At 39.0% G+C, this 22,868-nt stretch overlaps 1 protein-coding gene across 7 annotated transcripts in view; it reads right to left on the bottom strand.

Annotated features, from left to right (window-relative positions):
* Positions 1 to 22,868, bottom strand: part of BDP1 (B double prime 1, subunit of RNA polymerase III transcription initiation factor IIIB) — a 119,893-nt gene that overhangs the window by 11,671 nt on the left and 85,354 nt on the right. For 4 of the 7 annotated variants that reach the window (XM_030798087.1, XM_030798090.1, XM_030798092.1 and 1 more), the window contains 9 exons: positions 20,868 to 20,904; positions 20,297 to 20,389; positions 18,280 to 18,508; positions 17,696 to 17,856; positions 15,468 to 15,618; positions 15,072 to 15,252; positions 5,106 to 5,169; positions 4,232 to 4,418; positions 2,311 to 2,515 (listed from right to left, as the gene is read on the bottom strand). In XM_030798087.1, coding sequence (XP_030653947.1) covers positions 2,311 to 2,515; positions 4,232 to 4,418; positions 5,106 to 5,169; positions 15,072 to 15,252; positions 15,468 to 15,618; positions 17,696 to 17,856; positions 18,280 to 18,508; positions 20,297 to 20,389; positions 20,868 to 20,904 — 1,308 coding nt within the window. The remainder of the gene's footprint in view (positions 1 to 2,310; positions 2,516 to 4,231; positions 4,419 to 5,105; positions 5,170 to 15,071; positions 15,253 to 15,467; positions 15,619 to 17,695; positions 17,857 to 18,279; positions 18,509 to 20,296; positions 20,390 to 20,867; positions 20,905 to 22,868) is intronic. The other 3 variants (XM_030798088.1, XR_004026694.1, XM_030798089.1) reach the window with 3 other exon arrangements.

The raw sequence follows: 22,868 nt of genomic DNA, 5'->3' as shown, positions 1-22,868 counted from the left end.
AGATAAAACTCATAGGGGTAACCTATAAGAAATGTGTAAGATTTATATGAAGAAGAGTTTAACATAAAATAGAACGACATTAAACAAGACTTAAACAAATGGAAAGACATACCATGTTTTTGAATAGGAAGATTCAATATTATAATTATGCTGTCAATTTCCCCTAAATTAATCTAAGTTAATATGATTCAAATACAAATACCAATAGAACTCTTTTTTAAAGAGCTAAACAAGTTAATTCTAAAATTCATATTAATTTGAGAACATATAAGTAATGAGGAGAAACTTGAAAAAAGAAGAAAATTGTATGGGTTTGGGAGAGATACTATCCCTATAAGATACCAAAGTGCATCATAAAGCTACAAAAATTCGGCCGGCCATGGTGGCTCATGCCTGTAATATCCCAGCACTTTGGGAGGCCGAGGCGGGCGGATCATCTGAGATCAGGAGTTCGAGACCAGCCTGACCAACATGGAGAAACCCTGTCTCTACTAAAATTACAAAATTAGCTGGGCGTGGTGGCACCTGCCTGTAATCCCAGCTACTCGGGAGGCTGAGGCAGGAGAATCACTTGAATCCGGGAGGTGGAGGTTGCAGTGAGCTGAGATCACGCTATTGCACTCCAGCCTGGGCAACAGGAGCAAAACTCCAACTCAAAAAAAAAAAAAAAAAGAATAAAGAAAATTATAAAAATTCAAACAGTATGATGATACTGGCCCCAGAACAAATAGGTGAATCAACATAAAAGAAAAGGAAGTTTTAGGAATATATCCAAACAAATATGAAGATTTACTGTCTTACTGATAAAAGTAGAATTTCCTATCAGTGGAAGTAAGATGAATTATTCAGTAAATGGTAAAAGTCATGAGGAAAATTAACTTGGCCCTAATTCCTTACACCAAATCAAATTCTTAACAAATCAGTAATATTAACATTAACTAGGAAATTTAAGTCTCAAAGGACTTTGAATGTATAACATAATCTCCAGAAGCCATACACAAAAAGACTGATAAATCTGATTACAGAAAATTAAAAATGTCTTCTATCTGAATACAGTGTATGTGTATCCTACAATTTTGTACACGCTGAGCATCCCAAAGCTGAAAATCCGAAATGCTCCAAAATTCTAAACTTTTTGAGTGCTGACATGACACTCAAAGGAAATGCTCATTGAAGCATTTCAGATTTTGGCTTTTCAGGTTTGGGATGTAGAACTGTTAAGTATAATACAAATGTAAGCATAATGCAATCATTCCAAAATGCAAAAAAATCTGAAATTTGAAACACTTCTGGTCCTAAGCATTTCAAATAAAGGATACTCAACTGGTAAAAGCAATTTTTAAAAAATTGTTAAAATGCTAAAAACAAAGTTTAGAAAATAAAAATCACAAATAAGCCAAATGGACATTATACTTTCCTTACATATTCACACCACTGTATAACTACCATGTTTTAAATGGCATATCATAGTCTGGTGACCTAGTTTTGTACTTAGTAAAGTACTATGGCCTTTTGTCCATGTCATTAAAGATATTTTTAAAACAAAACAAAATAATGTCTGCATGGAATGCTGATAAATTATTGAAACTGGGTGACTGGTACATAGGGGTACATTATACCTAGTCTATCTTTTAATATGTCTGGAAATGTTCATATAAAAAGTTAATCCAAAAGTTCTGCATGAGAAAACAACAAAGAAAGCAGAGTCAAGAGACGATGACAAACTGGGAAAAAAGATTTGCAACTCATTGCCACAGACATATATAAGAGTTCTTCCAGTTCTCTAAGAAAAAGATCAATAATCTAATTGAAAAATGGGTAAAGGAAAAGTCAGTTCATAGAAAAGGAAATACACATGGCTCTTAAGCATATGAAAAGATGTTCAATCTTACCCATAACAAGAGAAATAAAATAGTTCTGGGATACGCCATTTTTTTACTCACCAAATATATAAAAGTACACTTGCTCTTTGTCAACTATTACTCAAGAACGATTGGTCTTTAACTTTCTCTTTGAGAACACGGATTTTAAAAGGACTTTTCCATAGTGTAGTTACAAATTATGAGGAGTACTAGATGAGTATAAAAATAAGAGGGTACTAGGAAACCTACAACATGGTGGTTGGTGATTAAATTTGCATGGTCCGGCCGGACTTCCCTGAGGCAGTGATGACTGAACTAAAGAAGTCTGTATGTTTTTCAAGGGAATGTTTCACACAGAAGGTACATCAAATGAAGTATCCTTCTTCATATAGAAACAACAGAAACATCTGTTGCAATATGGCCATCTTACTTAATGATTCTACCTTACCTCAGAGGTATATTCTTGACAGTCATCTCTTAAAGTGACTGAAAGTTTTTTGGCAGGAGGAATGTGGTCATTTTTATCAAGCCTGAATTGAAATCTCTTCCTAGATATAAGATCCAAATTATCAGGAGGCTTTTTAGAATTATCTCTTCCAGAAATAGATAAACCCATGGCATCCTGACCAACTGAAGTTGCTGGTAAACAAATACTGCACAGAAAAGAAATACATACTAAATTACTGAATTAGAAGTTATTTAATACTTTTTTTTTAAAGGATCCTAGAAATCCTTCCAATAGTAAGGTTAAAGGCTGAGGTATTCCAATGAAAATTCCAATAAAACCAAAAAACTCCAAACTAACTAAGAGATACATGGCCATGGCCACAAAAATGCTATTAATAGTTTTGAGCTCCATTCATACTTAAAGGCTTATAACTTAAATTTCATAATATTGAATTAAATCTGAATATTTCACAGTATTTTACCTGATTGTAAAGTTGAATGTTTAACCTAAAATGTCCCTTCTAGTCCAGGCGCAGTGGCTCACGCCTGTAATCCCAACACTTTGGGAGGCCAAGGCAGGTGTATTACCTGAGGCCAGGAGTTTGAGACCAGCCTGGTCAACATGGTGAAACCCCATCTCTACTAAAGATACAAAAAATTAGCCAGGTGTGGTGGCACGCACCTATAGTCCCAGCTACTTGGGAGGCCTAGGCATGAGAATCACTTGAACCCGGGAGGTGGAGGTTGCAGTGAGCTGAGATCACGCCACTACACTCCACCTGGGCAACAGAGCAAGATTCTGTCTCCAAAAATAAAAATATAAAAGTCTTCAATTTCTAATGCTACACGATGGATAATTATCTTAATTAATGGTGGTTAAGATATAACTTACTTCCAAAATAAAGAATTAAAATAAGAGTATCAAGAATAGCTGGGCACAGTGGCTCATGCCTGTAATCTCAGCACTTTGGGAGGCCAAGGTGGGAGGAATGCATGAGGCCAGGAGTTCAAGACAATCCTGGGTACCAGAGCAAGACTATACCTCTGGGAAAAAAAAATTTTTTTTAAATTAGCTAATCACGGTGGTGCGCACCTGTAGCTGAGAAGTTACTTGAAAGGCTGAGGCAGGAGGATCTTTTTTTTTTTTTTTTCCTCACTCTATCACCCAGGCTAGAGTGCAGTGGTGCAATCTCAGCTCACTGCAACTTCCAGCTCCCGGGTTCAAGTGGTTCTCCTGCCTCCGCCTCCTGAGTAGCTGGGATTACAGGCGCAGGCCACCATGCCCAGCTAATTTTTGTATTTGTAGTAGTGATGGAGTTTCACCATGCTGGCCAAGCTGGTCTTTAACCCCTGACTTCAGGTGATCTGCCCACCTCGGCCTCCCCAAGCCCTGGGATTAAAGGCGCAAGCCACCACGCCCGGCCAGGAGGATCTCTTGCACCCAGGAGTTCGAGGATGCAGTGAACTATGATGGCACCACTACACTTTAGCCTGGCACTCTAGCCTGGGCACCAAAGCAAGTCCCTGACTCTTAAGAAAAGAAAAAAAACTATATTTATTACCACTGTACTATTTTCACAGCTTTCTGTGAATGCATATTTCAGTTTCATATGTGTATGTTTATACAAAGTAACCACACTTTTAACAGGTATCATTTTATGATCTAGACTGTTAATTTTTTTAGCTTTCAAAATAACTTAATAAACAAGTTTCATACAAAACTAATACATGAAACATTTAAGTGGCATCTTTGTCAGATATACAAATCTACCACATTACATTTCTTCTCTAACTTACCACGTAAATGATAAATAAGATCTCCACAACAATAACTAATATGTGTGAATGGTTTGTTCAATCAATACTACTTAATTCATAAATCACTTTTCCTCCTAGCAAAAACAGTTTCACTCATTCGTTACCTCATGTCACCCCTTTCTTCGGTATTCACTGATTTGACCAATATGGGAGCTGGCAGTAAAGGGTTTGGCATGAACTGTGCAGTGGCATCAGTAAATTCTTCTACTGCATTGGTTGGGATTTCCACCAGAGTTAAAATAAAGGCTTGTTCATCTTCTCCATCTTGAGGTACATTAGCAACTAGATTCACTATCAAAGTTTAAAAGTTAGTAATAAAAAAGCTCAACTATGAAATAACAGAATATCATTAATTTATTTCATTTCTAAAAAGACAGTCTCAAGACAACTTATTGTCAAGACTAAATAAATAAATGCTCCCCAACAACGACCCCCCAGCCTGAGGAAGTAAGTTCCCTCCTTTTTTTTTTTTTTTTTTTTTTTTGGGAGACAGAGTCTCGCTCTGTTGCCCAGGCTGAAATACAGTGGCACAATCTCGGCTCACTGCAACCTCTGCCTCCTGGGTTCAAGCAATTCTCATGCCTCAGCCTCCCAAGTAGCTGGGATTACAGGTGTGTACCACCGTGCCTGGCTAGTTTTGTATTTTTAGTAGAGATGGCGTTTCACCATGTTGGCCAGGCTGGTCTCGAACTCCTGGCCTCAAGTGATCTGCCCACCTCTGCCTCCCAAAGTGAGCCACCATGACTGGCCCAAGAAGTAATTTCATAAAGGATAAAGGTGACATACCATGGAGAAGATTTATGACTCCGAAAAACAAAACTGATACGCAAAATACTTCAAGGTGTTTCTATAAAACTTTTTAAATTTAAGGCCAGCACAGACTAAAATAAAACTGTTTTATGTTTTTCCATAGTTAAATAAGGGGTAAAAATCATACAATTAAGTTCTATGACATGTCACTGAAGCATATTATCATACCTGTTAGGTCTTGAGGATTGATTATATTCTCTTGTTGGACTTCTGGAATACTTGTTGGTGTATACTGCCATAAAAAATTAAAATGAAAGAGTCAGGTTGGCCAAATCTCGTATTTAAAAAGTTTTTCCTGTCAATATGATATAGTGAAGAGATTAACTCAACAACATCTAACCATATACAGTTTTCAAGTGTTTGAAGCTTTAGGCTGTTCCAATAAACTTTTGACTCATTTAAATAAATATTAATACAAAGAATCCTGACTACATTGTTAAATATGTGCATTTTATGAAATGATTTTTGAAGTGACAGGATAGGGAGACCCAAACTCCACAACTTTTTCTCTACTCCCATCACACCAGCCATTGTACTACTAGCAGGTGACATCTGAATGGAGGCAAACTGCTTTCCCTGCATGCAGTATGATTCCCTCCTGCTTTCCAAAAAACCACAAACATGGTTTTTCTAAAATGCAATCCTGACTGTAATTCTCTACTGCTTAAAATCTCTCATCTCATGACAACCTCCGCCTCCTGGGCTCAAGCCATCCTCCCACCTCAACCTCCTGAGTAGCTGGGAGTACAGAAGCACGCCACCACACCTGGCTAATTTTTTTGTATTTTTTGGGGGTAGAGATGGGGTTTTGCCATGTTGCCCAGGCTGGTCTCGAATTCCTGGGCTCAAGTGATCCACCCACCTCGGCCTCCCAAAGTGCTGGAATTATAGGTGTAAGACACTATGCCGGGCTTCTACTGCTTGAAATTATTTTATTTTATTTTTTATTTTTATTTTATTTTATTATTTTATTTTTATTTTTATTTTCTTTTATTTTAATTTTATTTTTTTATTTTATTTTTTTGAGACAGTCTCGCTCTGTCGCCAGGCTGGAGTGCAGTGGCGCAATCTCGGCTCACTGCAACCTCCACCCCTCTGCCTCCTGGGTCCAAGCAATTCTCCTGCCTCAGTCTCTCCAGCAGCTGGGACTACAGGCACATACCCCCACGCCCAGCTAATTTTTATATTTTTTGTAGAGATAGAGCTTCACCACGTTGGCCAGGACGATCTTGATTTCTTGACCTCATGATCCACCTGCCTCGGCCTCCCAAAGTGCTGGGATTACAGGTGTGAGCCACTGTACCCGGCCTGCTTAAAATCTTAAAACTTTCATTTTGTAACCAACGTCAATAACTGATTAAAGCAGGAATCATCAGTGGATATTAAAACTATAGGGTAACAGCTTGCTGCATTGGTCTCATTTGACAAATTACTAATACAGAATGGAAAAGATGAGGGTGGAGCCAAGATGGCCGAATAGGAACAGCTCCGGTCTCCAGCTCCCAGCCCCAGCAACACAGAAGACGGGTGATTTCTGCATTTCTGCTTGAGGTACTGGTTTCATCTCACTAGGGAGTGCCTAACAGTGGGTGCAGGACAGTCGGTGAAGCGCACTGTGCGCGAGCCGAAGCAGGGCAAGGCATTGACTCACTCGGGAAGCGCAAGGGGTCAGGGAGTTCCCTTTCCTAGTCAAAGAAAGGGGAAGCAGACGGCACCTGGAATATCGGGTCAGTCCCATCCTAATACTGCGCTTTTCCAACGGGCCTGGAAAACGGCACACTAGGAGATTGTGTCCCGCACCTGGCTCGGAGGGTACTGTGCCCACGGAGTCTCGCTGATTGCTAGCACAGCAGTCTGAGATCAAGCTGCGAGGCGGCAGCGAGGCTGGGGGAGGGGCGCCCGCCATTGCCCAGGCTTGCTTAGGTAAACAAAGCAGCCAGGAAGCTCGAACTGGGTGGAGCCCACCACAGCTCAAGGAGGCCTGCCTGCCTCTGGAGGCTCCACCTCTGGGGGCAGGGCACAGACAAACAAAAACTCTGCAAGAACTTCCACAGACTTAAATGTCCCTGTCTGACTGACAGCTTTGAAGAGAGTAGTGGTTCTCCCAGCACGCAGCTGGAGATCTGAGAACGGTCAGACTGCCTCCTAAAGTGGGTCCCTCACCCCTGAGCAGCCTAACTGGGAGGCACCCCCCCAGTAGGGACAGACTGACACCTCATTCAACCCGGTACTCTCTGAGACAAAACTTTCAGAGGAACTATCAGACAACTGAATTTGTGGTCTCACGAAAATCCGCTGTTCTGCAGCCACCGCTGCTGACACCCAGCCAAACAGGGTCTGGAGTGCACCTCTAGTAAACTCCAACAGACCTGCAGCTGAGGGTCCTGTCTGGTAGAAGGAAAACTAACAAACAGAAAGCACATCCACACCAAAAACCCATCTGTACATCACCATCATCAAAGACAAAAAGTAGATAAAACCACAAAGATGGGGAAAAAACAGACCAAAAAAACTGGAAACTCTAAAAAACAGAGCACCTCTCCTCCTCCAAAGGAACGCAGTTCCTCACCAGCAACGGAACAAAGCTGGATGGAGGATGACTTTGATGAGTTGAGAGAAGAAGGCTTCAGACGATCAAACTACTCTGAGCTACAGAGGAAATTCAAAACAACAGCAAAGAAGTTAAAAACTTTGAAAAAAAATTAGAAGAATGGATAACTAGAATAACCAATGGAGAGAAGGGCTTCAAGGAGCTGATGGAGCTGAAAGCCAAGTTTCGAGAACTACGCGAAGATTGCAGAAGCCTCAGTAGCAGATGCGATCAACTGGAAGAAAGGGTATCGCTGATGGAAGATGAAATGAATGAAATGAAGAGAGAAGGGAAGTTTAGAGAAAAAAGGATAAAAAGAAATGAACAAAGCCTCCAAGAAATTTGGGACTATGTGAAAAGACCAAACCTACGTCTGATTGGTGTACCTGAAAATGATGGGGAGAATGGAACCAAGTTGGAAAACACTCTGCAAGATATTATCCAGGAGAACTTCCCCAATCTAGCAAGGCAGGCCAGCATTCAGATTCAGGAAATACAGAGAACGCCACAAAGATACTCCTCGAGAAGGGCAACTCCAAGACACATTATTGTCAGATTCACCAAAGTTGAAATGAAAGAAAAAATGTTAAGGGCAGCCAGAGAGAAAGGTCGGGTTACCCACAAAGGGAAGCCCGTCAGACTAACAGCTGATCTCTCAGCAGAAACTCTACAAGCCAGAAGAGAGTGGGGGCCGATATTCAACATTCTTAAAGAAAAGAATTTTCAACCCAGAATCTCCTATCCCGGCAAACTAAGCTTCATAAGTGAAGGAGAAATAAAACACTTTACAGACAAGCAAACGCTGAGTGATTTTGTCACCACCAGGCCTGCCCTAAAAGAGCTCCTGAAGGAAGCACTAAACATGGAAAGGAACAACCGGTACCAGCCACTGCAAAAACATGCCAAATTGTAAAGACCATCGAGACTAGGAAGAAACTATAGCAACTAACGAGCAAAATAACCAACTAACATCATAATGACAGGATCAGATTCACACATAACAATATTAACGTTAAATGTAAATGGGCTAAATGCTCCAATCAAAAGACACAGACTGGCAAACTGGATAAGGAGTCAGGACCCATCAGTGTGCTGTATTCAGGAAACCCATCTCACGTGCAGAGACACACATAGACTCAAAATAAAGGGATGGAGGAAGATCTATCAAGCAACTGGAAAACAAAAAAAGGCAGGGGTTGCAATCCTAGTCTCTGATAAAATAGACTTTAAACCAACAAAGATCAAAAGAGACAAAGAAGGCCATTACATAATGGTAAAGGGATCAATTCATCAAGAAGAGCTAACTATCCTAAATATATATGCACCCAACACAGGAGCACCCAGATTCATAAAGCAAGTCCTGAGTGACCTACTAAGGGACTTAAACTCCCACACAATAATAATGGGAGATTTTAACACCCCACTGTCAGCATTAGACAGATCAACGAGACAGAAAGTTAACAAGGATATCCAGGAATTGAACTCAGCTCTGCATAAAGTGGACCTAATAGACATCTACAGAACTCTCCACCCCAAGTCAACAGAATATACATTTTTTTCAGCACCACACCACACCTATTCCAAAATTGACCACATAGTTGGAAGTAAAGCTCTCCTCAGCAAATGTAAAAGAACAGAAATTATAACAAACTGTCTCTCAGACCACAGTGCAATCAAACTAGAACTCAGGATTAAGAAACTCACTCAAAACCGCTCTACTACATGGAAACTGAACAACCTGCTCCTGAATGACTATTGGGTACATAATGAAATGAAGGCAGAAATAAAGATGTTCTTTGAAACCAACGAGAACAAAGACACAACATACCAGAATCTCTGGGACACATTCAAAGCAGTGTGTAGAGGGAAATTTATAGCACTAAATGCCCATAAGAGAAAGCAGGAAAGATCCAAAATTGACTCCCTAACATCACAATTAAAAGAACTAGAAAAGCAAGAGCAAACACATTCAAAAGCTAGCAGAAGGCTAGAAATAACTAAAATCAGAGCAGAACTGAAGGAAATAGAGACACAAAAAACCCTTCAAAAAATTAATGAATCCAGGAGCTGGTTTTTTGAAAAGATCAACAAAATTGATGGACCGCTAGCAAGATTAATAAAGAAGAAAAGAGAGAAGAATCAAATAGATGCAATAAAAAACGAAAACGGGGATATCACAACCGATCCCACAGAAATACAATCTACCATCAGAGAATACTACAAACACCTCTATGCAAATAAACTAGAAAATCTAGAAGAAATGGATAAATTCCTCGACAAATACACCCTCCCAAGACTAAACCAGGAAGAAGTTGAATCTCTGAATAGACCAATAACAGGTTCTGAAATTGTGGCAATAATCAATAGCTTACCAACCAAAAAGAGTCCAGGACCTGATGGATTCACAGCCGAATTCTACCAGAGGTACAAGGAGGAACTGGTACCATTCCTTCTGAAACTATTCCAATCGATAGAAAAAGAGGGAATCCTCCCTAACACATTTTATGAAGCCAGCATCGTCCTGATACCAAAACCTGGCAGAGACATAACCAAAAAAGAGAATTTCAGACCAATATCCTTGATGAACATTGATGCAAAAATCCTCAATAAAATACTGGCAAACCGAATCCAGCAGCACATCAAAAAGCTTATCCACCATGATCAAGTGGGCTTCATCCCTGGGATGCAAGGCTGGTTCAACATACGCAAATCAATAAATGTAATCCAACATATAAACACAACCAAAGACAAAAACCACATGATTATCTCAATAGATGCAGAAAAGGCCTTTGACAAAATTCAACAACCCTTCATGCTAAAAACTCTCAATAAATTAGGTATTGATGGGACGTATCTCAAAATAATAAGAGCTATCTACGACAAACCCACAGCCAATATCATACTGAATGGGCAAAAATGGAAGCATTCCCTCTGAAAACTGGCACAAGACAGGGATGCCCTCTCTCACCACTCCTGTTCAACATAGTGCTGGAAGTTCTGGCCAGAGCAATCAGGCAGGAGAAGGAAATAAAAGGTATTCAATTAGGAAAAGAGGAAGTCAAATTGTCCGTTTGCAGATGACATGATTGTATATCTAGAAAACCCCATTGTCTCAGCCCAAAATCTCCTTAAGCTGATTAGCAACTTCAGCGAAGTCTCAGGATACAAAATTAATGTACACAAATCACAAGCATTCTTGTACACCAATAACAGACAAACAGAGAGCCAAATCATGAGTGAACTCCCATTCACAATTGCTTCAAAGAGAATAAAATACCTAGGAATCCAACTTACAAGGGATGTGAAGGACCTCTTCAAGGAGAACTACAAACCACTGCTCAATGAAATAAAAGAGGATACAAACAAATGGAAGAACATTCCATGCTCATGGGTTGGAAGAATCAATATCGTGAAAATGGCCATACTGCCCAAGGTAATTTATAGATTCAATGCCATCCCCATCAAGCTACCAATGACTTTCTTCACAGAATTGGAAAAAACTACTTTAAAGTTCATATGGAACCAAAAAAGAGCCCGCATCGCCAAGTCAATCCTAAGCCAAAAGAACAAAGCTGGAGGCATCACGCTACCTGACTTCAAACTATACTACAAGGCTACAGTAACCAAAACAGCATGGTACTGGTACCACAACAGAGACATAGATCAATGGAACAGAACAGAGCCCTCAGAAATGATGCTGCATAGCTACAACTATCTGATCTTTGACAAACCTGACAAAAACAAGAAATGGGGAAAGGATTCCCTATTTAATAAATGGTGCTGGGAAAACTGGCTAGCCATATGTAGAAAGCTGCAACTGGATCCCTTCCTTACACCTTATACAAAAATTAATTCAAGATGGATTAAAGACTTATATATTAGACCTAAAACCATTAAAATCCTACAAGAAATCCTAGGCAATACCATTCAGGACATAGGCGTGGGCAAGGACTTCATGTCTAAAACACCAAAAGCAATGGCAACAAAAGCCAAAATCGACAAATGGGATCTCATTAAACTAAAGAGCTTCTGCACAGCAAAAGAAACTATCATCAGAATGAACAGGCAACCTACAGAATGGGAGAAAATTTTTGCAACCTACTCATCTGACAAAGGGCTAATATCCAGAATCTATAATGAACTCAAACAAATTTACAAGAAAAAAACAAACAACCCCATCAAAAAGTGGGCAGAGGACATGAACAGACACTTCTCAAAAGAAGACATTTATGCAGCCAGAAAACACATGAAGAAATGCTCATCATCACTGGCCATCAGAGAAATGCAAATCAAAACCACAGTGAGATACCATCTCACACCAGTTAGAATGGCCATCATTAAAAAATCAGGAAACAACAGGTGCTGGAGAGGATGTGGAGAAATAGGAACACTTTTACACTGTTGGTGGGACTGTAAACTAGTTCAACCATTGTGGAAGTCAGTGTGGCGATTCCTCAGGGATCTCGAACTGGAAATACCATTTGACCCAGCCATCCCATTACTGGGTATATACCCAAAGGACTATAAATCATGCTGCTATAAAGACACATGCACACGTATGTTTATTGCGGCACTATTCACAATAGCAAAGAGTTGGAACCAACCCAAATGTCCAACAACGATAGACTGGATTAAGAAAATGTGGCACATATACACCATGGAATACTATGCAGCCATAAAAAATGATGAGTTCGTGTCCTTTGTAGGGACATGGATGAAACTGGAAAACATCATTCTCAGTAAACTATCGCAAGGACAAAAAACCAAACACCGCATGTTCTCTCTCATAGGTGGGAATTGAACAATGAGAACTCATGGACACAGGAAGGGGAACATCACACTCCGGGGACTGTTGTGGGGTGGGGGGAGGGGGGAGGGACAGCATTAGGAGATACACCTAATGCTAAATGACGAGTTAATGGGTGCAGGAAATCAACATGGCACATGGATACATATGTAACAAACCTGCACATTGTGCACATGTACCCTAAAACCCTAAAGTATAATAAAAAAAAAAAAAAGGGGCAGGAGGGAGGAATGAAAACAGGGAATGAAGAATCTTTGGGGTGATGAATGTGTTTGTTTTCTTGATGGCAGCGATGGTTTCATGGCTTAAACTTACATCAAAGTTTATCAAATTTTACATTTAAAATATGACATATAGTTCATTGGAGCCAATTAAACCTCAATAAAGCAGTTAAAGAAGAAGAAAAAAAAAAAAAAGAATGGAAAAGATGCCATTATAATGAAGAAATCTGGCAGGTACCATTCTAGCCAAGTGATCAGTCAGCATCACCAATAATGGGACAAACTGACATTATGTGTCTCCCGATGTGATATAAAAGGAAGAACACATTATTACCTATATGGTAATTTTGCCCTAAAATATGTAAGTTGAATCTAGTAATGAGGAAGCAATTAAAAAAAAGAAATCCAGACTGTAGGCCAGCCTAGACTGGTCTAAACTTCTCTTGCTTTTTCTCTTTTGTGAACAAAAAGACAACAAAAATACTCTAGATTAAAGGAAAATAAGGAGAAAGGATAATCAAATGCAATGTGAGAGCCCTGATTGGATCTTGAATTTAAGAAAAAGAAAAAAAAAAGCTGGCCAGGCGTGGTGGCTCATACCTGTAATCCCAGCACTTTGGGGGGCTGAGGTGGGCAGATCATTTGAGGCCAGGAGTTCAAGAGCAGCCTGGCCAACACAGTGAAACCCCATCTCTACTAAAAATATTATACAAAAAAACTATTCAGGTGTGGTGGCACACACCTTTAATCCCAGCTACTCAGGAGGCTGAGGCACAAGAATCACTTGAACCTGGGAGGCGGAGGTTGCAGTGAGTTGAGATCATGCCACTGCACTCCAGCCTGGGTGACAGAGTAAGACTCTGTCTCAAAAAGAAAAAAAGCTATAACGGACATAATTGGGACAACTAGGAAAACTGGAATGGAAACTGTATATTACATATTGTTGAGACAATGTTAAATACTGTAGTAATACTGAGTGTGACAACAGTACTGTCCTTTCTCTGTAAAAGAACTTTCTTGTCCTTATTAGATACAAGATGAGGTATTTACGGGCTCAACCTCTTTCAAATGATTCAGTCTTTTGGTTTTTTTTTTTTTTTTTTTTTTTTTTTTGAGACAGAGTCTTGTTATGTCGCCCAGGCTGGAATGCAATGGCGCAATCTTTAGTCACTGCAACCTCTGTCTCCTGGGTTCAAGCAATTCGCACATCTCAGCTTCCCAAGTAGCTGGGATTACAGGTGCATGCCACCACACCTGGCTAATTTTTGTATTTTTGTAGTGATGGGTTTTCACCTTGTTTGCCAGGCTGTTCTTGAACTCCTGACCTCAGGAGATCTGCCCCCCTCGGCCTCCCAAAGTACTGGGATTACAGGAGTGAGCTACCCCGCCTAGCCAAGTATTTATCTATAAAGATGGAGAGCAAGACAGAGTTAAAAAACAAATGAGGCAAAGTATTAACAATTAATGAATCAAAGTGAAGTGTATGGGATAATTCTTTGTAAGATTTTTGTAACTTCTAAGTTTAAAATTTTTCAAAATAAAAAGTAAAAATTAAAAAGTCAGGGTGGCGTAAGGAATCTCGTACCTTTAAATGTAACCAAACTCCTTAGCAAGTCATAAAAATCCTTTTATGATCTGTCTGCAGGCTATCTTTCTAAGTTCATCTCTGATCACCTTCTTCATTAATATTCCACTCATACTACTTACATGCTGTTTCATACTGGTTTGTTCTTGGAAACAGGGTCTCACTCTGTCTCCGAGGCTGGAGTGCATGGCGACCACAGCTCACTGCAGCCTCTACCTCCCAGGCTGAAATGATCCTCCCACTTCAGCCTCCTGAGCAGCTGGGACTACAGGCAAATGCCACCATGCCTGGCTTTTTTTTTTTTAATGGCATTATAGGTGTGAGCCATTGCAACCGGTCCACACCTGTTCTTTACACACATATGTTCCTCTCCCTTTAACTGGATAATGTATACATGTTCTTCAAGTCCAAGGCTTCTCTCACTTGGGGAACTTTTTAGGGAACTGTTCATGTATTGGTTACATGACTGCATAGTTATAAAAACCTGAAGAACTGTACACTAAAAAGGGTGCAGTTAGCCAGGCACAGTGGCTCATGCCTGTAATCCCAACACTTTTGGAGGCCAAGGCGGGTGGATCACTTGAAGCCAGAAATTCAATAGCAGCCTGGCCAATATGGCGAACCTCATCTCTACTAAAAATACAAAACCTAGCTGGCTGTGGTGACACATGCCTGTAGTCCCAGCTACTTGGCAGGCTGAGGCAGGAGAATCTGTTGAATCTGGGTGGCAGAGGTTGCAGTGAGCTGAGATCATACCACTGCACTCCGGCCTGGGCAACAGAACAAGACTGTCTCCAAAAAATAAAATAAAATAAAATAAAGAAAAATGAAGATAAAAGAGGTGAAGTTTATTGTATGTAAATTATACCTTTTTTTTTTTTAATGGAGGAAAACACCTTGCTATCCCTTATTATACCGTACATTCTTTTACCTCTGGCACAGGAAGTGTAAGCACAGTGTCTCCTTTAGAGTCCTTTATCTGGGGCTCTTCAACAGAATTTTCACCAAGACCCCTATCCAAACCAAGTGTGCAGGGCCCTGTCTCAGAGGAAGCAACTGGAGCAACTGATAACATGTGAACCTCCTGAGAGCTCTCTTCTTGATTTTCGTTTCTGAAAGAGAGTTTAGCATGCATGTCATTTGAAATCAGGCAAATCATGGAATTATTTTTAGAGCTACGTGTGTAAAAGATCATCTAATTCAATGGTTTTGAAACTTTTAAAACATATTTAATGCAATAGAACTTCTTTTTCAAATTCTTACAGCCACAACTTAAGGCTATAGCTGAAACAATATAAACTGAATCTCAGAATCTCTTCACTTTTACCTTTCAGTTAGGTTTACTTCTGAAGAAATACTGGTCCCTTTGATACCATGTACACATGCCAATTTGCTCTGATCCTTATTCTCTGCTGTTGTAACTGGTCCGAGGTTTTTATTTTCCAGTTCTGTTGCTTTGGAAGCATTTTTCTCTGTTTCTTAAACAAAAAGCACACTTACGATACAGACCAAAATAATACAGCTAAAATCCCTGTATTAGAAACATATGCCCTCTTAAAAGGAAGATCCCTATATAGTGACTCTTCCAAACTTCTCTTATTCCACAAATCAGGCTTATACACATGGCAGAAAGTCCTGGCTAATAGATATTTGAACAGTAAAACATGATTAATAAATCCTGTTCTGCAAATATTTCACTCATGGCTGCCACGATAATTGTATCCTCACTTTATGGTACTAGCATCAATAATTAGAAACTCAACATATAAAAGAGACTTCGAGGTGGGTACACGGAGGTTTGGCTAGTTCCACTTCAGAGGAAGACTTGGAGAAGGAGCTGCACTGCAAAGAATAATATCACAAATGAGGAAAAAAAGACTTCTATATAGAAGAGGTAATTTGAGACTGCATGTTGAGAGAGGTTTTAGAAAAGGTGACCTCTCATGGTTCTCATGTATTTTTCATCATGTTCAGTGCAATACTGTATATACATGTTTAGTGCAATACTGTGAATAACACCATGGGACCCATACAAAGTATCCTTAATGTTGGAAGCACTCCCAAGCAGCAGAGAAAAGTCATAACATTATAAGAAAAAGCTGAACTGCTTGATATGTATTACAGATTGACACCTGTAGTTGGGGTTGCCCACCATTTCAGACAGATGTTTCATCTTGTAAACAGATGGCATAAACTTTTGGTACTGATAAATACAATGCAGTACTGAAAATGTATTTTCTCTTCCTTATAATTTTCTTCCTTTTATTTTTCTTTGAGACAGGGTCTTGCTCTGTTGCCCAGGCTAGAGTGCAGTGGCAATATCACAATTTACGACAGCCTTGATCTTGCGAGCTCAAACCTCTGAGTAGCTGGGACCACAGGTGTGTGCCACCACGTCTGGCTAACTTTTAAAAATTATTTTGTAGAGACAAGGTCTCCCTATATTGCCCAAGCTGGTCTCAAAACTCCTGGGCTCACGTGATCTTCCTGTCTCTGCCTCCCAAAGGGCTAGGATTTCAGGTGTGCACCACCACCGTGCCCAGCCTGATTTTCTTTTTTCTTTTTTTGAGATGGAGTCTCACTCTGCTGCCCAGGCCGGAGTACAGTGGCATGATCACAGTTCACTGCAACCTCAATCTCCCTGGGCTCAGGTGATACTCCCACCTCAGCCTCCTGAGTAGCTAGGACTACAGACATGTGCCACCATGCCTGGCTAATTTTTGTACTTTTGTAGAGATGGGATTCTGCCTTGTTGCCCAGCCCAGTCTGGTTTCAAGTGAGCCACCCACCTTGGCCTCCCAAAGTTCTGGGATTACAGGCGTGAGCCACTGTGCCCAGCCCCAGTCTGACTTTCTTAATAACATTTTCATTTCTCTATGGCTCATAACATTTTCATTTATCTATGGCTCAAGGACATCAGTTGAAAAAACAGAAAAAACAATTTTAATTTTCTCCAGCCCATTTTATCATAAGAATACAGTATATAACATATAAAATACAAAATATGTGTTAATTAACTATCTTATCAATAAGGCTTCTGGTCAACAGTAAGCCATTAGTAGGTAAGTTTTTGGGGAGTCAAAAGTTATACATGAATATATATATATATATATATATATATGTTTTCAATTCATAAGAGACAGGGTCTCACTATGTCGTCCAGGCTAGCCTCAAACTCCTGGGCTCAAGCCTCCCAAAGTGCTGGAATTACAGATGTGAGTCACTGCACCCAGCCTATACACAAATTTCTGACTGAATGGGGAGGTCAGTGCCCCTAGTTCAAGGGTCAACTATGAGAGAGCGAGAATGAGAGAAAGAGACAGAGAGAGAATAAAAAGACAAAAAATTGATCAAACAAATATAGCAAAATGGTATTAATTACTAAAACCAATTGGTAGATTTATGGATATTTATTTTATAGCTCATCTTACTTTTTAATTTGAAACTATTTTACTGTAAGTTAAAACAATTTAATGACCAAATATTTCTTTGAAATGTTAATGTAATTTCTTGTGTCAAAATGATTTTGCAACATATTAAGAGAATAAAATTTACCTCTTTGAGTTTCCATTTCTGCCCCTTTGGTTACACACAAACTGGAAACTTCCTGATAATCATCAAACCTGTTGGTCCCTAAAGTCTTCTCAAGATTTGGTTTAGGCTTGGCAAGTCTACTTCTTATTCTCACATTACTGGTCACTTTAGAAACTGTATTCCTAAAAACAGAAGATAGAGAAATTTATGAATCGTGTTAGATCTTGCTCTCCCACATTAACATAGTCTGTCTAGCACTGATACCGTGAATGACCTGTTAGGTGCCACACTGTCTGCAAGTGTTCATTTCTTAATACTAAAATTACAAAGTAGTAACTTTACTAGAGGTCTTAAGAAGAGAATTTAGTCTGTATTTGTAAAACAGACACATTTACATAAATCTATTTCATTAAAGCTTCAAAGATACACAACATTTACTACTATAATTTAAACATGCAAACCATTAACCTAAAATCAAAATCAGTCCATCTTTAAAGGATAAGAAATTAGCATTGCCTACTTTACATTTACAAGCATTACTCAAAGCTATTAACTAATTTGATGGTGGTTTTAGTAATATTTATTAATTGAATACTAAAATAAACCTGGCTGGTGTAGCATTCTCCTTTACTTTCTCCATTAAACTTATTTCTTCTCTGGAACTTTGTTCCTCCAATACAATCTTGTTTTCTTCAAATGATGCAGGAGATGTAGTAATGACAGGTGAAGAAAGCTCCTGACATTCATGAACAATTTTGTGATTTACATTATCTAGGCTAAAAGGAATATGGCTTTTATCCTTTGAATGAACATGAGGAGGTATACATACTCCTACTGAAGAAAAAAAAAAAAACAGAAAATTAAAATGGACCAAATTATAGATGCTCAAAATAAATTCCTCAACATTTAGTAATTGTAAAATTCTGCATTATTAAAGTTTGCTTCATTTGTGCAGCAGCAACAGAAAAAGATTTTAAAAATAAATAGAGTTTGTGCTTGTTGGCTATAAATGTATGATCTCCCTATTTCATGCCAGGGATTTGGCCTATTGTGAGCTTAATTAATAATCCTTATAGACTGAAATTTTATCCAATTATTAGTAAAAATGAGTACTTTTGTTACTTTCAGTAATTATATAATCTCAGATGGATTTCAAGATAGATGGCACTGCCAGCATTTAAGATTTTTAAAACCTTTATGTTCTATACATACTTTATGTTCTATATGTTTTTGACAGGCTCTACTGCAATACTCTGCCACTAAGAAAGGAGCCCTATACAGAACATAAATCAGAGACTTTCCCGATAAATATATGGTTCCAAGCCTAAAAGTCTAATATGTCTTTATTTATCTATTTTCGAGACAGGGTCTCACTTTGTCACCCAGGCTGGAGTGCAGTGGCACGATCTCAGCTCACTGCAGCCTTGACCTCCTGAGCTCAAGCAATCCTCCCACCTCAGCTTCCCAAGCAGCCAGGACTACAGGTGTATACCACCATGCCTGCCTAATTTTTTGTATTTTTTGTAGAGATGGGGTTCCACCATGTTGCCCAGGCTGGTCTTGAACTCCTGAGGTCAAGCATTCACCAGCCTCGGCCTCCCAAAGTGCTGGTATTATTGGCGTGAGCTGCCGCGTCTGGCCCAAAAGTCTAATACTTAAAATGAATGGAGGCTGGGAGTGGTGGCTCACGCCTGTAATCCCAGCACTTTGGGAGGCCAAGGCAGGTGGATCACCTGAGGTCAGGAGTTCGAGACCAGCCTGGCGAAGATGGTGAAACGCCAACTCTACTAAAAATACAAAAATTAGCTGGGCCTGTAATCCCAACTACTCGAGAGGCTGAGGCAGGAGAATTGTTTGAACCTGGGAGGCAGAGGTTGCAGTGAGCCAAGATCGTACCATTGCACTCCAGCCTGGGTGACAAGAACAAAACTCTGCTTCAAATAAACAAATAAGATGAATGGTAGGCTACTCATAACCAAACTCCATCTCAAATAAATAAATAAGTAAATAAAATGAATGGTAGGTTACTCATAACCAGGCAAAATAATTACCAGGAATAGTATAATTATTCATTTCATGCAATTAAAAGATACTGAGATAGTAAAGATTTATTGCTTGTCTGTGATTTCCATCTAATAAATTAAAAATCTTGGTTGATATATCTTTTGGCTCTGTCCAAACTGAGAACAGTTTAAACTAAATTATTTCAATGAGTTCAATGAGTACTGTTGTCTCTTTGTGCTCTATTTGTCATCTAATTGTGAATACCATCCCAAGCAGCAACTCCTTTGCAAAAGACACATGTATAAAGTAATCAGTGATCAATGAGCTCAGTTAACCAATGACATACATGATGGTAAAGGTAGTATTCACTAGAGCAACTATTCCATGTATACAAATTATTCTTAATAAACCAAGTGCATGATCTTGAATTAGCTGTCACTACACCTAAACGGTAGTAAAATAGTGGATGGATCAATACATACATACCACATTTTATGGAAGAACAACAAATGGAGACAACTTCAAATGTAAAAGGGTTATTACTCAAATGTGGGTATAATTTCTTAAGTTAGGTTTTAAAAGTTTCTATTTTTGATAGTGCTTAGCTTTCATTCTTACCATCACCCTGTTCACTACTGATCTCTGACTGCAATACTAGATCTCCCATTGTAAGTAAAGTTATTGCAGCTTCGGTGCTTCCATCATTGGTACCTTGTGAGGAAATATATCAACATTAAAACAAAAGAATGAATCTGGAAATCTGTTCACTTAAAAAAGATTTTTAATTAAAGTGTTTATCTCCTAGTAGCAGATTCCAGTATCCTCTGAACCATTAATCCCTTACTAGGGTAGTCTTTTGTTCAGGTTATATGCTACAAATAAATAAATCATCACTGTTGGTTTTTGACTCACTGACCAGGCCTCCCTCCGATTAAATAATATCTTCAAGGAAAATGCTCTCCCATTTGTGAAGATCCAGAGGAAATACTCAAATACTTCTTAAACATTTTTTAAATTCACCTTCTAAAATAACATCCCAAGAATCCACATTTCTCACAGAGATAACATTCAATAGCTGAATCTTTTTGTTAAACTCTCCAGCAAACTGATTCATTTATTATCTCCACTATTAAATCACTGTACTAGTGTCAATCAAGGTAGTCTTAGCAGTTTCCTTGATAACAGTTACCTGGTTCATCTTGGATATGTTCACTTGTGGTCATTTCCTAAAAAGGAAAAAAATAAGTAACATCTTAAATATTTCCCCAAACATGTTCTGTTTCTCAACATGCACTACATTTTCAGAGGTCTTTCCATACTTTTAGCTACAATAGTGTAAACTGGTTTGTCTTAATTTATAATTATTCACAAAATTTCACCAGCAAGAACAGAAATAATTTAAAGGCAAAATACTTGTGTCTCTTGCTCCTGATTTTATCTTTTTCTTGTATTATGTGCAAATTTTAACTCATCATTTTGTTATGTATGTCTACCATTCTTACTTTACTTCTTCATTTTCATAATCCTTCAACTCTAGTCATATCTGCTGCCAATTTTTACCCAATGGAAACCAAGGCCTGAAGGGTATTGCAAAATTTTTATACTACTATGTAGCTTAAAACTTAAATGCATTTTAATAAATTAAGAAGTTACAGAACCAATGTCCAGAGCGACAGCTTGAGAAGCTTCACTGACCCACTCCTCAGTGAAACTGATTTTAAAAACAAAACATTTAAAAGCCTCTGAAAATGATCCTAACGACAAAAAGCAAATGAAGAAATATCGGTTCAAGAAAATCTGAAAATTTGCTAACAAAGGTGAGAGTCTACGTGAACTAAAACTGCTGTCTCTCTCCTTCCTCCCAGCTCAGCATGGCAGAGACTCCACCTCAAACTGCTGCACCCAAAAATACAAGGCCCCCAGTCCCCAAGGTCCCACCTGGAGAGCATTTTTCCCTAGGGGAGTAGGACTTCAGCTCCTGACATCACAAGAAAAGTACAGACCAATATCTATTATGAATATGGACATAAAAATCACCAATAAAACACTAGCAAGCCGAATCCAACAATGTATAAAAATTAGACATTATGACCCTAGAATTTATCCTGGGGAAGCAAGGTTGGTTTAACATCCAAAAATCAATACAATAAAAAACAAAATTCACATGATCATCTCCATAAATGCAGAAAAAGCATATGACAAATTCCAACACCCTTTAATGAGAGAAACATTCAACAAACTAGAAATAGAAAGTAACTTCTTTAGCCTGGTAAAGGACATTTATGAAAAACCCATGGTAACATCATACTTAATGATAAGACAGGATGGGAGGACTGGTAGCAGCCAGGCAGCCCAGCTTTGAGAAGGCTCTCAGCATGGTGCAGCTCACAGGCACCCAGCATGCACACTCCCGGCCACAAGATGCCCAAGAGGAAGATCAGCTCAGCAGAAGGGCGGTGAAGGAAAGAGCCCAAGATGAGATTAGTATGACTGTCAGCTAAACCTGCTCCTGCAAAAATGAAAACAAAGCCAAAAAAGGCAGCAGGAAAGGATAAATCTCCAGACAAAAAAAGTGCAAACAAGAGAAAAAAGGGGAACAAAGGGAAAACAAACCAAAGTGGCTAACCAAGAAATAAGATTTACCTACAGAAAACAGAGAAACAAAAACCAAGGAAAGTCCAGCCTCTGATGAAGCCGGACAGAAAAAAAGCCAAGTCTGATTAATATCATATACCATGTCTTACCAATAGTCCCTGTCTCCCTTCTTGTACATTCCAGAGGAATATTTTTATCAACTATTTCACAAATGCAAGTTTTTTAGTAACTCTAGGAACATTTTTAAGAAGGAAATCCCACCTCATCCCATTTTTTAAGTGTAAATGCTTTTAAGGGTAAAAATCATTTTCCAGTTGTTTATTTTTTGGTACAACCAGAAAACAGTGTGGGATATTGAATTACGGGAGGCTTTGACTGTCTTGGGTATCAGCTTAACATTCCACCATATTAACTGGCAATATGGAATCACAGTCCTGCATCTGATGTCTTGAAATTTTTAAGTTACTTTTATTCCCATGGTTTGGTTCTGGTTCTTTTTTTTTTTTTTTTTGGTTTTTTGGCTTTGAGACAGAGTCTTGCTCTGTCGCCTAGGCTGGAATGCAATGGTGCAATCTCCACTCACTGCAGTCTTCGC

Source organism: Nomascus leucogenys, chromosome 18, assembly GCF_006542625.1.
Source record: "Nomascus leucogenys isolate Asia chromosome 18, Asia_NLE_v1, whole genome shotgun sequence".
Lineage (NCBI taxonomy): Eukaryota > Metazoa > Chordata > Mammalia > Primates > Hylobatidae > Nomascus > Nomascus leucogenys.
The sequence above is the reverse complement of the archived record's forward strand: the minus strand, read 5'-3'. Positions and strand labels throughout refer to the sequence as shown.